This window comes from Aulonocara stuartgranti (assembly GCF_965226115.1).
Source record: "Aulonocara stuartgranti genome assembly, chromosome: 3".
NCBI lineage: Eukaryota > Metazoa > Chordata > Actinopteri > Cichliformes > Cichlidae > Aulonocara > Aulonocara stuartgranti.
Window position 1 is genome coordinate 67,073,313 of NC_138941.1, and position 15,843 is coordinate 67,089,155.

The 15,843-nt window shown below is 40.6% G+C and overlaps 1 protein-coding gene across 1 annotated transcript; it reads left to right on the forward strand.

The window, feature by feature from the left end:
- Positions 1–1,029: 1,029 nt before the first annotated feature.
- LOC309695874 (sodium channel regulatory subunit beta-4-like) lies at positions 1,030–9,112 on the forward strand. The gene is made up of 3 exons (XM_082516843.1): positions 1,030–1,228; positions 6,570–6,899; positions 7,138–9,112. Exons 1-3 carry the CDS (start codon positions 1,159–1,161, stop codon positions 7,260–7,262), a joined length of 525 nt encoding a protein of 174 aa, XP_082372969.1. The 5' UTR covers positions 1,030–1,158; the 3' UTR covers positions 7,263–9,112.
- Positions 9,113–15,843: the final 6,731 nt, after the last annotated feature.

Sequence of the window (15,843 nt, forward strand, 5' to 3'; positions counted from 1 at the left end):
AGCCAGGGGGGGTTGCAGTGACGTGCCCGTGAGCTCCGCCGGCAGCCAGCTGTGCCAGAGTCACAAAGCTATACTCTAAGCCCCGGGTCTAGGTACCCTTGCCCCTGGAGGGGGAAACTGCACCCAGACCCAGGTAGTGTTACCCTTTTCTCTGGGGTGGAGAGAAGCAGACCGCCCCGACTCGGCAGCAGCAGGGAGGCCCCACACTCCAGACCCCAGTCGGATGGCCAACTCCTCCTCCCAGCCCCCCCGCCCCAACAGGCAACAGAGAACGGGGGTGTGTGAAGACTCCAAACCTCCCTCCTCCCGCTCGTATGTAGTGTTGATGCATGTGTATTCTAAGGTGCATTTAAAACCCAGGAGGGCATGGAGCTACCTGCCAGAGAGCAGCAGGTAAGCACATAGCCCCTCCTGATAGCCCTCAGTGTCTATATGCACTTAAAATTGAGAGGTGGGCAACGACGCCAGGGGTGAGACCAGAAGTTTTGGTCTAAGTTAACCAGACAGAGAGCAATTTGAACAATACCTCTTAATTTTTTACTACATGATAAAGAAATTCTGTTGTGGTAAATGAAAGAAATGTGTCAGCATGATTTAAATTGTAAGAAATAAATGTTTAAAATTAAGGAAGAAGAGAAAGTTTCTGTCAACTCACAGAAGATATCCTGTTGGGTTTTTGTTTTACTGTGAAAAACAAAAAATAAAAATTCCACGACACATTCTCTAGAACAGGAATCGTGGTGGAGCCTGTCAAAATAAAAGCCCCCGCACTGCTTCGTTTTGTGTTCCAGGGGAAATTTAAAGGCGTGGCATAAAATGATGATAACACGAAGCACTCAGCCCAGACACGTGAACGCATGCGCATATGGATGCGCACTCACTGATCCACCGTATATGACATTACCGATTATTTTACATATAAATCCTTTATAAATATACATTTCGACTGCAGAATATTTACATTTATAAACATTTTTAGAGATACAAAAAAAAAACCCCCCCAAAAAAAACACGCACTCAGGAACACCGGAAATACACGTATTTCCGTAACAACAGCATCGCTCAGTGGTCGCGTCTACGGGTTCCCTCCATTGTTAAAGTGGAATTATTGAATCCATAGAGTGTGTTGGTGTTTGGGATGTACCGGGATAAACGGGAATGGCTTCACTAACACTCCCGTCTCTCTGCTGGGCTCTGCTGTTCCTCTTTGTCGTGGTTTTCGCTGAAGGTGAGCTCTCCTCCAGCTTCCACTTTCTCATCGGTTACACCACAACGGCAGTACGCGAACATTCCTGTTGTTTACTGTAAACAACTGTCACGTATTTAAAAATAAAATAAAATAGAAACATACAAGCTGCCTCAGGACACAGCGAAACCTCTGAGGCCCGAGTTTCGTTCACATAAAGGACACAAACAAACAGAAAGCCTCCTGTCATAATCCCTTCACCCTGCCCGCCATGACAGACGTCACGACGCGAAGGACGGAAGTGCAGGAGACTTGATAAGGAGTAGCTCAGCGAATCAGACTGATTAATAATTTTAATATAGAAGTGGATGAAACTACAAAACCCGAAAATGCACTTTGATCTGGTGGTTTGTTTTTCAGGAATCATGCGGCTGCATTTTCCTGTCTTTTCATTTCATTAAGGATGCTCCCAGTTTCTCCTCTGCTAAAGGAGACAATGAAGGAAGCATTATTCGCGAGCTCAGCAGAGTCAGGTGGTGTAGCTGGCAGGTAGACTGTTGTGCACGGAGGTCCAGTCCCAGTTACCAGGTAAAATATCCTCTGTGGAAACCCAGCAAACATTTAAAAAAAATCTCAGATGTTAAGTCTTTAGTGTGATTTGGCGCATCTCAAATAAATGAATGAATAATCCAACAAGCAGCTATATTAATACTGAAACAAACAAGAAAAGAAGGTAAAAATATTCCCTCCAAACAAAACGTATAAATTCTAAAAAGGCAAATCAGTCTGTGCATGAACACATTGCTCCGCCCATCAAAAAGTCACCTATCCGGTCGTTAAGTCTGACGTCACTAGCCGTGTCTGGGCCTAAACTCCGCTGCAGGTCCATATATCAAACGATCAGTAAACTTTAGTTTAAACTAATTAAACTTTCATTTAACGGAGTTAGAAGTTAGCAGGGAGTTAGCTCGCTAGCTTCTATCTAAATACAATATAGCATGTCCTGACTGCGGGGTTTTGGAAACAAATTAAAACGTACAGCTCTGCTATCACTTCCAGCATAAATGAAGACAGAAAACTAAACAGCAGTGACGTTTGTAGGGTTACTGAAGTTTGGCTAGCTGGTATATAATGATGTGCTACGTGACCGCTAGCGACACAGCTATGTTAGCATAATATAAACAAGCTAACTTTTTTTCCACTCGATAAAAGTGGAACAAATGTAATCACATGGCAGGATGCTGTAAAAGGACCAAACTTCAGCCAGGAGAACAACTGAGATAATCCATCCACAATACGAGGTTAGTCATTCATATACTGCTGCATGGGCTGGGCTGTAGTTACATCCTAAGGTTTTAAAAACTGAGCTTAAATAAATGATTAGCGGTAATAAAAGCCTATGGAGGTCAACAGTGATCACTGACTGTTTTAGGAGCTTTTTGAGATTAAATAGAAGAAAATACAAAACATTGAACATGTCTGTTCAGCCTCCTGCCCTCTGGAAAGAGATACAGAAGTCTCCGCTCCCGCACTACCAGGCTCACCAACAGCTTCATCCACCAGGCTGTGAGACTGCTGAACTCTCTTCCCTCCCGGCTCCCAGCCAGCAGAATCACCAGATTGGCAGAAGTATAGGAAGACAGTTTGGACGTGTTTGCATACATAAGATTTTCTGGAGGAGGACAGACATTTGTTTAGAACTCTTATAGATGTCGAAGAAGCTCCTTTAAGCAATTACTTTGGTGTTCCTCCACCTCCAAACAAATGTCAGGAGTCCGAACCACAAAAGAAGCGCGTATTCTCGGAAAAGTGGTTGCAGGAGGTGAGCTGGCTTGAAACAAATGATGAACGCACAGAGATGTGGTGCAGAATGTGCCGTGAAAATCCCACTCTAGCGGACAAAAACACTGCTTTTTATATGGACGCAAACGCGCGTTGCAACTTCTTATCTGCTGCGCGTCTTTTATTTTGACAGCGATGCGCACATGCGGACCACTTATGTGCACCCGTGTAAATAACATAATGTTCTGCCGGGTGTGTTGTTGGTTTTCTCTCGATTTCTGAGTCGACAAGCGCCTTTGTTACTGGGACCAGTCATTTTAAGAAAGGCCCCATTAGAACCCATGAGAAATGCAAGAAATGCATTATTGCTCAGTCTGCAATATCTTTCCCAGAACAAACACCAATTGCAAATAACATACTAAAAATAAACCTGAAAAATCTGTTTATAACAGCGTACTATGTTGCAAAGAGTGAACTACCACTGGCAAAATTTAGCAGTCTTTGCAAACTTCAAAAAGCAAATGGCCTCGATCTTGGTTCCACTTGCCTCTTACCGGTGACTTCAGTGGAAATTTCAAATTCAGGATCTGACACAGACTGATTCATGTCCTACACAGTTCTTACAAGTTCATAGAAATTTCTGTTCAATTAGAACCAAGTATTTGAGTTGATGATTGTAATTTTTATACAATGTTGTAATTTGTTTTTCAACAATTTTTTGATTAATGTTTTGTTTCCTTTACAATATTAAACATTAAAGTATAATATTATAACGGAAACAAAACATCAATCAAAAAATTGCTCTCTTTTTTATTCGGGCTACTTAAATTTATTTTGGGCTACCAAAAACTGAAGAGTCCCTGCCCGAAGGGCTACCAGGGATTTTGAAATTTCGCGAGCCCTGTTAAAGAATGGAGAACACAAACTTTGTCCAAAAACCTCTCGTGTTCAGCTGTTTTTTTGTAAAAAGATAACAATGTTAGCCTTTTCTGCAGCTATGGGGCATATATGGTATCACTCTTGGCTGGAAGCAGTGCTTAAACAATGGAAAAAACACAAACTTTGTCCAAAAACCTCTCATGTTTAACTGTTTTCCACTTTTTCTTTGGTCATTTTGGCCAGGGTGAAGGGAGTATCTGTCATCAAACAAGAATACAGCTGCATGTAACTACGACGGTGTTTGCTAGTTCACCTTACATGCATTAATAACGTGGTTAGCCTACTCAACGTAAATTACACACGAACAACATTAAGCTACTCACGCAGAGAAGAACGGCTGCTGCTGCATCATCATCCGTCATCATTTCTGCTACACTGGCAGGGCTAGGGGCCAGGACTCTCCTCTTCGGGTTTTTGGGGGATGTTGCTAACTCCGGGTCCGATAACAGGCACCTCACCCGCAGTAGATGCGCTCGGTGTGAGGTAGGGCTGAACGATTATGGAAAATAATCTAATTGCGATTTTTTGCCCCAATATTGCGATTGCGATGCGATATGCGATTATTTTTTAAGGTCTTTGTCTTCTGTATTATTAAACAAAGACAAGCAATACATCATATAGTATGGCCAATACTATATTACATTAATTTTAAACTGTTCTTTCCTGGAAGACAGACCTCTGTTATGATGACATGAGGTGATGCATGAATTGATGACTGACATTTTTATTTAACTTCTTCAATCACAACAGTATATTTGAACATACACAATAGTTTATTTTTAGCTTACAAACATCTGAGCATAAAGTGCTGACAAGGAACCCTGGTGTAAACATTAAAATGAAAGTCAGTACAATGTGCAGATTGCAGAAATATACATAAAAAAAATCAGTGGCTTTACCACACTCAGTTTTTCGACATCTGTGAACTACTAGACAGTCATTCAATTAAAAAATAATATTAAATAAATAAAACTAATAAATAAAAAATACACACATCTTACTGATCTCTGCAGTCAGTAACATTACACATAAAGTGCAAACATAATAGCAATTGTATAAACACACACACAAACACGCCTTTAAAGTTTAAAGGCGTGAAATGGACGGTCTAGTTCTGATTAGCGTCACCGCTGTCTCGGTGGAGTTTAATAAACTCGGCCGTCTGCTTCTTGCTATCTAAAATATAACCAGACACTGGTGTAAATTCTCGACTGTCTCATACTTCTGTTTAATAAGTTTTCTGTTTGACGTTTAGTCAGCTGTGTGAAAACCAAGGAGGAACCCACCCGGGGGATTAATAAAGTTTTATTTTATCTAATCTAATAACTTTAATCTCAGCCTTATTTTGTGACCCAGAAAGATTAGTATGAGTAATTTTAAAACTTAGTAGCGGCCGCCATTGCTGGAAACTGGAGTTTGGCTGGGCCGCGCTATGAATTCTGGGATATGGTAGTAATTTGGACAGCCTTCGGCGTGTCGCTGTGACGTAATCGGTCTACAAATGCGGCCTCAGGAGGATGCAGCCCATGAATTTGGACATGTCCAGAGTATAATCGCAGCCTTTGCGGTTAGAAAATTGCACTTGATCATGTCGCGATATTATCGCAAATGCGATATATCGTTCAGCCCTAGTGTGAGGTCTCGCAGCAAGCTATGAAATACGGTGCATTTCTCGGCTTTTAACAAAATGCTATACCAGGTGTTTCATCAGATTCGAGGAGTTGCCTTCTTTGCACAGTACCAGCTTAAAGCACTTGTTGCAGGCTGCTGAGTTTGCATCTTTTGCTGTGAAGTACAGCCAGACTTTGACCGCTTTGCTTTGGGCATTTTTAATCTGTAGCTCTGCTCTAAAAGAACATACGTAAAAGAGCCTACGTACCTGGGCCCGCCTACTACGCTCGCAAAGGTAAAATGATTGGCTAGAATCCAAAGTGTATGACATCTCAGGGAAAAAAAAATCACTGAAATAAAGCACCGAAATGTGCGCTGCTTTTCGGTCTGGTTACTACGGTTTATGTCAGAACAGGTGCCATAATGGCACCGGATACCGGTACCCATCCCTAATTGTCATTTATTGGATTGACGAATGTCGGTTGGAAAAATTTCACTTAGTGCCCAACTGTAAGGTCAAGTGTCTTCTGTTCTACTTCCACCTCCACAGCAGCCACAGGTGATCAATACCCACTCCTTTCTGTTTTTCCCCATACACACAAATAAATCAGGTCCATCCTCTGTGCTTTCTAGTGAGCGTTACCGCAGTGATCTTCTTCACTGAGAACTGAAACTTCGCCCAGCTGCCCACATCTACTTATTTCTTCCTGTTTCCCAAAGAGCCAGATCATCAGATTCTCCTGTGTCTTAAAAATATCTATCATTTAATACTTATTATGCAACTAACTGCATGTCTCTGGACTGTGGGAGGAAGCCAGACTACCAAGAGAAAACTGAAAACTGCTTGTATATAACAGGAGTCTGATCTGACTCACAGCTTCAAAGGTTTGGCGACTTTCTTCTAAAATAAAGTACAAGAAGTTTTGGGGGTTGTTTTTCCTCTTATCTGTTTCAGCGGAGTTCACTGGTCTCTCTCTGATTAGCTGATGTAGAAGTGAACAGTTGTACTTTGACCTTTAACCTCTCTGCTCTGTGTTGTTTCCTGTTTCAGCCCAGAACACCATCACAGCTGAGCCTGGACAGGTCGTAGTTCTACCATGTCGAATTCCGACAGGCAAAATCATCCAAGGTATGAAGTGGAACAGAGCTGACCTGGATGAATATGTGCTTTTTTTCCGGGATGAGCGGCTGGATCCAGATGGCCAACATCTGTCTTTTAAGAACCGGGTGGATCTGCAGGACAGGAAGATGAAGGATGGAAACGTGTCTCTGGTTCTGAAGAATGTGACGACTGCTGATGGTGGATCATACAGTTGTAATATTTTCAACAAAGAGACAAAATCATGGGAGACCATCAACACAGTCAGCCTGACTGTTTCAGGTGAGTGAGTAGAGTTGAGTGTGTGTGTGATCAGAGGTGAAGCTGCTTCCTGGTTGTTGATGTTTGTTTCTAAAGATGTTGTTGATGAGACTTTGTAGAAAGCAGCTGGTCTGAGTGATGTGATCAGAGTGCAGTAGATAATGTCTGACAGCAGTTTGAAGAGGAAATGGATTCTGTTCTGTTCTTCACTCATCACCTACCTGACAGCTGACACCTCACACCTGTTTCTCACCTGCAGGTCAGACAGGAGGATCTGTTGGACTGATCGTCGGTCTGAGTGTTTCTGCTGGGGTTTTTGTTGCTGCTGTTGTTGGTTTTTTGATCTACAGGAAACATGAACGAAAGGAGCGGGGTGTTAACTAACATCCTGATGAACAGCAGGTTTCAAATGTCTCTACGGTTTAGTACGTGTAAACTAACAAAACACTAAACTTACAAAACAACACTGGTTTAAAAACTAAATGTTTAATTTATTCCTGGGTCACACTACATGACATCACTACAGAGTGCAGACAAATGATGCATCATTTACCCGAATCGCTATAATTGAGAGAAATCCGGGAAAAAAATATTAGGACATAATAAGTGACAAGTTTCACCTGCTCTATTTGTACTTCAAAGGCCTCTAACACCTGAAATCTTTTATTGTATGAAGGTAAAATATTGTGTAGCTTCAATGTTCATCATCTATCCAGATCTATCACAATGACATGGAACCGCCCACCGTATTATAAAGCCTTTCCATTTAATGTATTTAAAAGGTGGAGGTGTTGCTCTTCCATCACTGTCACTGGCAGGTCTGAATGAATACTGACCTTAAAGGTGAAGGTGAACCCTGTTTGAATGACAGCATGTTGTTTACCAGTTCATTGATATTAGTGAATGACTCTGGGTCAGAGATGTCAAACTGGTTTTACATCGTGGGCCACATTAAACTCTTTCTGTCCATGTAAAGTAGTTTAAGTGCACATTCAATCTGACATATCTCTGTGTAGGAAGGAGAAGTGCAACTTTACCAGCACCTCTGAGCTTTCTCTAATGCATTTCTGTACCAGATGGTGAAAAAAACTGGAACTTTCTGTAACTTATCAGCCTGTTTATTGTTTATTTACTTTGGTGTCGTATGAATCACCTTTGATGAGGTCGGCAGCTGTAAAGGAATATGTTTTTTCCCCAATAGCAGCTTATTTTATTATTTATTCATTACCATAGAAAATGATAGCAGGTTATGATATGGATGAGTTACTCAGAGAATTGAATTTGTAATCTCTGACCTTTGTGAAGCTTTTCAGCTTAAAATGTCAGAACGACCAGACACAAACCCACGGCGTACAGGAAACTTTACTACACTACATAAGGAGCAGAAGACGCTAAAATACTAAATAAAAACTAAAACATTTTCATGCTATAACTTAAAAACTGACCTCGCGCATGTCAGCTGATCCTTTTGTCATTTTTAGTTTGTCATAGAGACAAAAAGTGACGGAGCATTTAGAGCAGAACATCCTAAGAGGAAGTTCGACTCTGTGGTTTTACAGTTACGCTGTGTGCAACTGTGAATAGTTCAAAGCAAAGGAGGAGTGATGCCAGTGTAGCTTAGAAAACAGTCGACAGCCAGGATCACAAACACTACACAGTTTCTGATTCTTTTCCTGTAAGTAACTCGTTAATGTAACTCTTCTTTCTAGATAACAATTTGATGTCAAACGTGACTCGTGTGTGCAAATTAAAGGCTTTACTATTTTCTATCCATCCGTCCGTCTAGTGGCTCTAAGCACTCGCTGCAGTTGTTCGTAACTTCATCAGTGATGATGGTGAAACAACGGAGTAAACAAATGACATTAAATGTGACTAAATAAAGGGACCAGTGAGGAAGCGTCAGTACAACAAAAAGATGCAGAAAACAAAACGATGGAGTAAAAAAAAAAAAAACAAGGTTAAAAGGAAAACACAGCAAGTCTGGTACTGATGTATTTTGTTCTTTGGGGTCAGGAAATGACACTAAACATATTTACTTTGCACACAGGAACATGTGAGATATGGAAAATGTTCAAAACAAAGTTTTGACTCGTATTTGTTGATTGATTCATGACCAGCTGCTGCAGTTTGGAGCATTAATGTGATTCTTTGTTTATTTTCACTTGAATGTTCACTTGTTAATGCTTGTTTGCAACGTTCTGCACTACAGGAATAAAAATAAAGTTTAAAAATCATCACTTACTTGCTTTGTTTCTCTTCCTGTGGCGTTTGTGTCTCATGAGCACAGAGTTTCTTTGTTAGCAGGATTCATGCCGGCTTTCTTCTCTGTAGAATAGAAATTTCAAACAAAACTTCTTCGACTTCCAAGCTGCTCAGAAAAATAAAGAGTGTGCAGCTCCACACTGGGAGCATGGTTCATTACCTAGTAAGGCTATTTTCTGAACATTTGATTGGTCAGTGGGGGGTGATTGCAAACCTGCGCATCATAAGTTACCATGGTAATGTACCCAGGTAAGGAGTGAACCCCCTTTGTAGTAAACCCCAAAGTTAACCCTGAAGTTATCCGAATAAGCCAAAATCCTGCCTCACAGCACAGACCTGTGACGAGAACGTTGTTTTTTTCTTATTCTGTCGGCAGTGATGTCATTGGAAGGCGGCGTTAAACTAATCGAAAGTACGCCGATGAGTCAGCGTGTGTCCGTTAGTTTTCTCCGTTTATACCTGCACCATAATGACTCTGTTAACATCAGCCTGTCTCTGCCTGCCTCTGTTGTTGGTCTGTGTCGTGGATTTGGCCTCTTCAGGTGAGCTCTGTCCTATTATTTCAACTCAGTGATCAAAAAGCCTCGCTTACCTTCTTTTCTAATAAGGTTACCCTGACCGCTGTGGAACAAATTTGGGCTCAAATCGCCCCATAATATACTTTATATTCTCAATTCAGGAAGGAAGTACAGATGTGATGTCTGTGTGGATCAGCAGCCTTTACCTGTATTTACTTCTGTGACATCTGAGTGGACTAAGCCATCTCGCGTGGTTTGTAGTGACGCATGTCATGTTCTGCCATGTCCCACTTGTTCCTGATGAAGTTTGTTTGCCAGGATGATTCATCAGGAGCTCAGCTCAGATAAAGCAAATAGGAGTAAATCGTAAAAACTGCAGTGAATTCTGATGTTCACTTCAATCATCTTCATCTAATCTTAATTTAGAGAGATTCTGTGTGCAGCAACAATCATAACAGCAGCAAACAGCTGTATTTATCTTTAACCTCTGACAGAAGTTCTGAACATAGAAATACATCAGAGGAAAATTTATATTACAAATTAATAAAATTACAACACTAAATAAAAGCATCAGCATCACCAGATCAAATTAAACACGGTTTTAAAAAAAAAGTAAATAAAATAAACATCTCAAACTGTCTCGGATGCCAAGCAGAAGAGGTCAGTCTTAATGACAAAGTGTAAAAGGTCTGTAGCGTGAAACGGTTTCCACAGTTTGGGAGCCGCTACAGCAAAAGCCCCGTCCTCTCTGACCCTCTGCTGTGTACCAATGCTACATTTTATTTATACATAACTCTTAAAAAGGGTTTACTGAGTGGTTTGACAGGCTAAAGCTGAAGATTTACACAGAGAACCGAACATTCAAATCACAAGAAAAGAAAAAAAGAATATACAAGAAAACACCTGAAAGTAAAACATGTCAGATGTAACCTCATCAAATGAAAACAATCCATTAGAAATTAGTTTTAAAGCTGATTTAAAGGAGGCCACTGACTCTGAGCCTGATCTGCTTCCAAAGCCGAGGAGCAAAACCTTCACTGTAAAACAGCCGGGAGGCCTTGTGTGTATCTGCTGTACAGCTGGGAACCAGACCAGGTGGGTCTGTATAGGATAAAGAACTTTTATATCAGATATTAGCAAACTGCAGGCCTCTGCAGCCCAGTCAAACGTAACTTGTTTGACTTCTCAGCAAGCTGATCATTTTCAGGAATCAGGATCTGAATACTTTATTAATCCCCGAGGAAATTATGTGGTCACAGTTGCTCCAAGACTATAATATATTGTATTATTTAATTTACCTTTGTTAATTTCTCTTCTTACTAAGTTATTAATATAACAAATTTGTGTCTAATTATAAATATACACGCAAATATGTAGAAATGAAAAACTCTCTAAAACCCACAAGTTGAGAGAAAGGTATTAAAAATGAACTAACATTCAATAATGATAAAAATGTCCTTTGTTTGTTTTCCATGAAAACGTCTTTAAGACAAATTAACAGTTGGTTTGAATAATAATGACTTGCATGCCCTGGGACAGACTGACAGAGGCGAGGCTGCCATATCGCACCATCGGCCCCTCTGGCCATCACCAGTAGGTGAAGAGTCTCGACCACGGACACAATACTGAGAGTGTCCGAGGTGCCGAGGCCTCTTTCTGTTCAGGAATGTTGTGAATACTTTGAGATTCATATTAATTGCAATTCCTACCTCTACATTTATTTTTTAAAATATATAATTAGCACAGCGTGGCCGTGCAATGTTTTATATGTGGTTTTTTTTAGTTTTTATTCCTATTAATTATATTTTCACTTGTTACCTCTGAATTATTGAATCAGACCTACATGACATTTTCAGCACAATTATAATTCAAATACTCCTTTAATTATTGATTATTCTCATTAATTTTCGATCATTTTATATATTTTTCCATAGTTTTACATTTGGATTTAACAGATGATTCTCTCACATAACAGACAAATATTTGTGAAATTATGATACATTTCTGGACATATTTTTGCAATCTAAATATGCATATGTACAAAAATATATATTTAAAAAACAAGTAAATTGTGTTTTACTATATTTACAGTGATGTTATGTTATTTTACCTTTGACATGTAAGATCACAGTGTACTTATGTAAATTTCATGATATCCTAGAAAGACAGTACAAAACTGAAATATACAGTAAGATACTTTGACATTACTATTTTTTGGAACAGTGTAACTGAAAACACTCTGAGTGTTTTCATATAAAGATTTGTGAGTGGCAGCAGTTTCATGTCTGTTATCAGCTGTTCTGTCTGCAGTGACGTCCTCTGTGTGTTTTACTGTGCAGACACTGATCCAGCTGCAGTTTACTCAGCAGTGAGTAAACACAGCAGGAACTATGTAGGTCCTCCAGAGTTGGGAGAAGCCATCCAGTAACCCTGTGGAGCTCCTTTTTCTGTGCAACAGCAAAACCACACACAGAAGCAATACACTAACGTGTGGAGCCATGGTATGGGGATCTTCCTGAGGACCCTCAGGAAAGTCTCTGCTGTGTCATCTTAACCAGCTCTGTGGTGTTTAGACCCTGGGTCATTTCTGCCTGAGGTAAACTTGCAGAAACAGGAAGTCCTGACCCTCTCTTTATGGTTCCAGCTGTCTGTTACTTTTCTTCTTGAAGTCAGTGCTCAGGTCGTTTGTCCTGGACACTGTGGTGTCATCAGGGTTCATCAGATTATAGAGCAGGGGCTCAGCACACAGCTCTGTGGGGATCCAGTGTTGAGGCTGAGAGCTGCAGAGCTGTGTCAGCCCACTCCAGCGTGGGGACTAAGTAACGCGTTACAGTAATATTATTGTGCTAACGAGCACGGTAACTAGTTATTATGACAAAATCAGGAACACGTTAGTCGTTACTGGGTTTAGATAGGCTCGTTATTCGTTACTTCGTGTGGTGGCTATCGCGGAGCTTCCACAGATTCAGTAACATTAGCAAGTGGTGGAGGCAGCAGGTGGAGGATGGAAAGGGGACGCAGAAGGAAAAGAGACCCGAGGCGGCCGCCGGTCCAAGTGTGAACTGAACTTCAGGTAAGAAGCTATGACCTGCAGTCTATCTGAGTCAGATATAAACCAAGACGTCATCTATTCTTCACTGAAGGAGTCCACCAGTCCAACCACTGACGTCCAGCTGCTGGTCTCTAACTGGTCCTCCCAGCACCTCAGACCAGAGGACATCAACATGTTACAGAGATTTTTACGTTTCACTTTCATTTCTTTCTCAATTCGACTCAAACAAGTCAAACAATGTATTCTATAGTTTACTTACATCACTGTGTGTTTGATGCTGAAGAGTTTTACTTCCTTACTCAACAATAAATATACCAGGAAGCAGCTGACATTGGAAAAACAAACAAACAACAGATTTAAAAGTTGTCAGTTTCTGGTAGCAGCTTAAATGTTTTCATGAGTAAAAACTAGTTTTTCTCCTTTTTGTATTTGTTTGTTCAAAACAAAAACAGCAACAAAAAAAAAGCCTAATTAAAATGTTACAATTACCAGTAAAGGAGGAGAAAACCCGGCTTCTGTCACCACGTGGTCGCCACTGAAAAGGTTTTTTTGTTTTTTTTACTTCATTCCTCCTCCTGGAGGAGAAGCTCAGTATAAATCTGCTGCCATCTACTGGCTACACTGAGTGTTACAGCAGAGCAGCTGCTTTATAAATGAAAAACAGAACAAGAAACCAGCGTTACTCTGCCATCCAGAGGAAATATCTGGCTGTGCATCATGTTTCTGAGATTTTTACAGTAGCCTCAGTTTTCTTTGAATTCCATCCTTTTCTTTTGGATGTTCCCTTTACTGGTCTCCATAGTGACTCGTCAGCCTCCATCCCAGCATCCTCCTCCTCCTTCTAACATACCCTCTGTTGTATTTCTCTTTTCCTCCTGCCTGCAGCTCCATCTTCACCATCCTTTGTCCAGGATATCCACTCTCCTTCCTCTGCACACGTCCAAACCATCATAACCTTTTTACGTCTTTAAGATGTGGCTGTAGTTTAGCTAACTTGATGTTTTTCTATTAGTATGTTGACGCGGGTGGACAGTTCCAACCTGCACTGAACTCTGTTATAATTGTGATGGTTTTATAATTTAATTTTCTTAAATTTCACACATGGCATCACATCTGAGTAGTGTTTACCTGCCTCGTCCATCTTTCTCACAGCTGCAAAATGAAATTACCATGACAACATCTCAGTACAGCCAGATAAACACCTGATACAGGGGCTTCATCTAAGAGGTAACAAAGTACAGGTTAGGTGTCAAAGTTTACTTATTAAAAGCTAAAATGTGTTTTCGACCCGACTGTTGTGCAGTTTTCTCTCAGTGGGAAAAGTAAAGAATGCAATGATCTGCACATCTCATAAATTTACTTACAGTTAAACATGTAAAACATATCAAATCGTTAAACTGAGATTCCTTTTGTGTTTCATAAAAATAATTCAGCTTATTTTGAGTTACCAACATGTCGAGAGCTCTGGTTCCAACATGCAGGCTGGAAGTGGTCTAAAAAGGGCAAGCAGCATAATAAGTAAATAAACAGGCCTTTTGTGAACCACTAAAACATGTATGAAGGGCCATGTGGGCGTATGTGCTGCCCTCTAGCTGCCGAGACTAATTCAGAGCCGCCACCTTTGGCATTATTAATTTGCAGTTCTTTTCTACTTTGTAATTCGTGTTCTCTTTATCGGTAAACCGCACTGACACAGCACTTGACTCTCTGTAATTCTTACCTGGATGATAACTGGAACCTGTACGACTTAATAAGAAGAGGTGGACGTCCATTTAGTGTGACACTTTTTACTGTGGAAACAAAAACAAACAAGCAAAGAATAAAGAAATAAAAGATAATAAACACTAAATCTGAACTCTTTATGTGCTGTCTCTGAAAACACTGAACATATAATGTTAAAAATATAAAGATGTTTATTCCTTCTTATTTAAACTTCCAGCCTTTTGTGTGACCTGCATGAAACAGTTCACACAATCACCAACAGGGGGCGATGATGACCTCATGGGCCAAAAGGTCACATTGATTATGAAATCGCTCCAATGCGACACTTCTCCATCTGTTCAGATCCAAAATAACTTCTCACTGTTGTGTAATGATTCTTCATCCCCAGCAGACGAGAGAAACGCTGTAACAAGAAGGTTTTACCGTCTGTGTCAGTTTCACTTCCTCCTTCCTGTGACGGTGTGAGGCCTGCATCAGCACCACACTGCAGCAGCAATGATTGATAACACAAACACTCAGACAAACATCCTCAGCAGCCTGATAACGCAGTGTGAAACTACCCACAACTGTGAAACAATCAGTTTGTCTTCCTTTTTGTTTCATAAAACCACAGAAAGATTATGAAACAACCTCCGACACACCGAGACCTGAAACATCAGAGCTGTGAAATGTAGAAAAAGGGAATTCCCGACATACACTGAAGGGGTTAAATCTGTAGATGGTGCAGGAGGAGGAGAAGCTGCAGATGACTGATATGTAGCTGACACACCGATGAAACAGACCTCCTGTGATACTGTGGAGAAAGACTACGAGCAGCAGCTGTGAGGAGCGTCACCTGCAGGTAGATGAGCTGATCTCAGTGCTGACACATGTATGTTGCTGTGTGGGAACGAGTGTAGTCAGTTCTCTGTGTGTGCTGACCTCTTCATGGTCTGACAGAGGCCAGGGTACATAACTGGCTCTTGACCAGCTTCAGCCTGTGTCCACCAACAAGGTGTGTTGGTACAATATTTGAGCGTTGATGGCCCAGTGCTCCTCTGCAGACTCAGACACACATTTTCTACACTTATAAAAATTTGAAACAGAAAGAATAAAAAGCAAACAGCACTCAAAAGTCAAATATATTTAAACCAAGAGTTTAATACAAAAAATCTGATGACCGTGACAACAAAATATGAAAGATTTTGTTGTCATTGTACCAATGGAAATATTTTGGGGTCATTCTAGACCCAACATTTCCTTCAAGAGTCACATAAATAAAGTGTCCCAGGTACTTAAATTTAATAATCGACATTTTAATCATATACGTAATAATTTAAATATGAATGTTGCAAAAACATATTTTTACTCAATGATCATCTCCCATATGGACTATTGTTTGACGTCCTGGTCACTTGCTTGTCCAACAACA

Excerpts from the sequence above, each read along its gene's own strand:
- LOC309695874 (XM_082516843.1), top strand. The coding sequence starts at position 1,159 with ATGGCTTCACTAACACTCCCGTCTCTCTGCTGGGCTCTGCTGTTCCTC. Across the intron at positions 1,229-6,569 it reads TGTCGTGGTTTTCGCTGAAG|CCCAGAACACCATCACAGCT; the intron begins GTGAGCTCTCCT and ends TTCCTGTTTCAG. Across the intron at positions 6,900-7,137 it reads AGTCAGCCTGACTGTTTCAG|GTCAGACAGGAGGATCTGTT; the intron begins GTGAGTGAGTAG and ends TCTCACCTGCAG.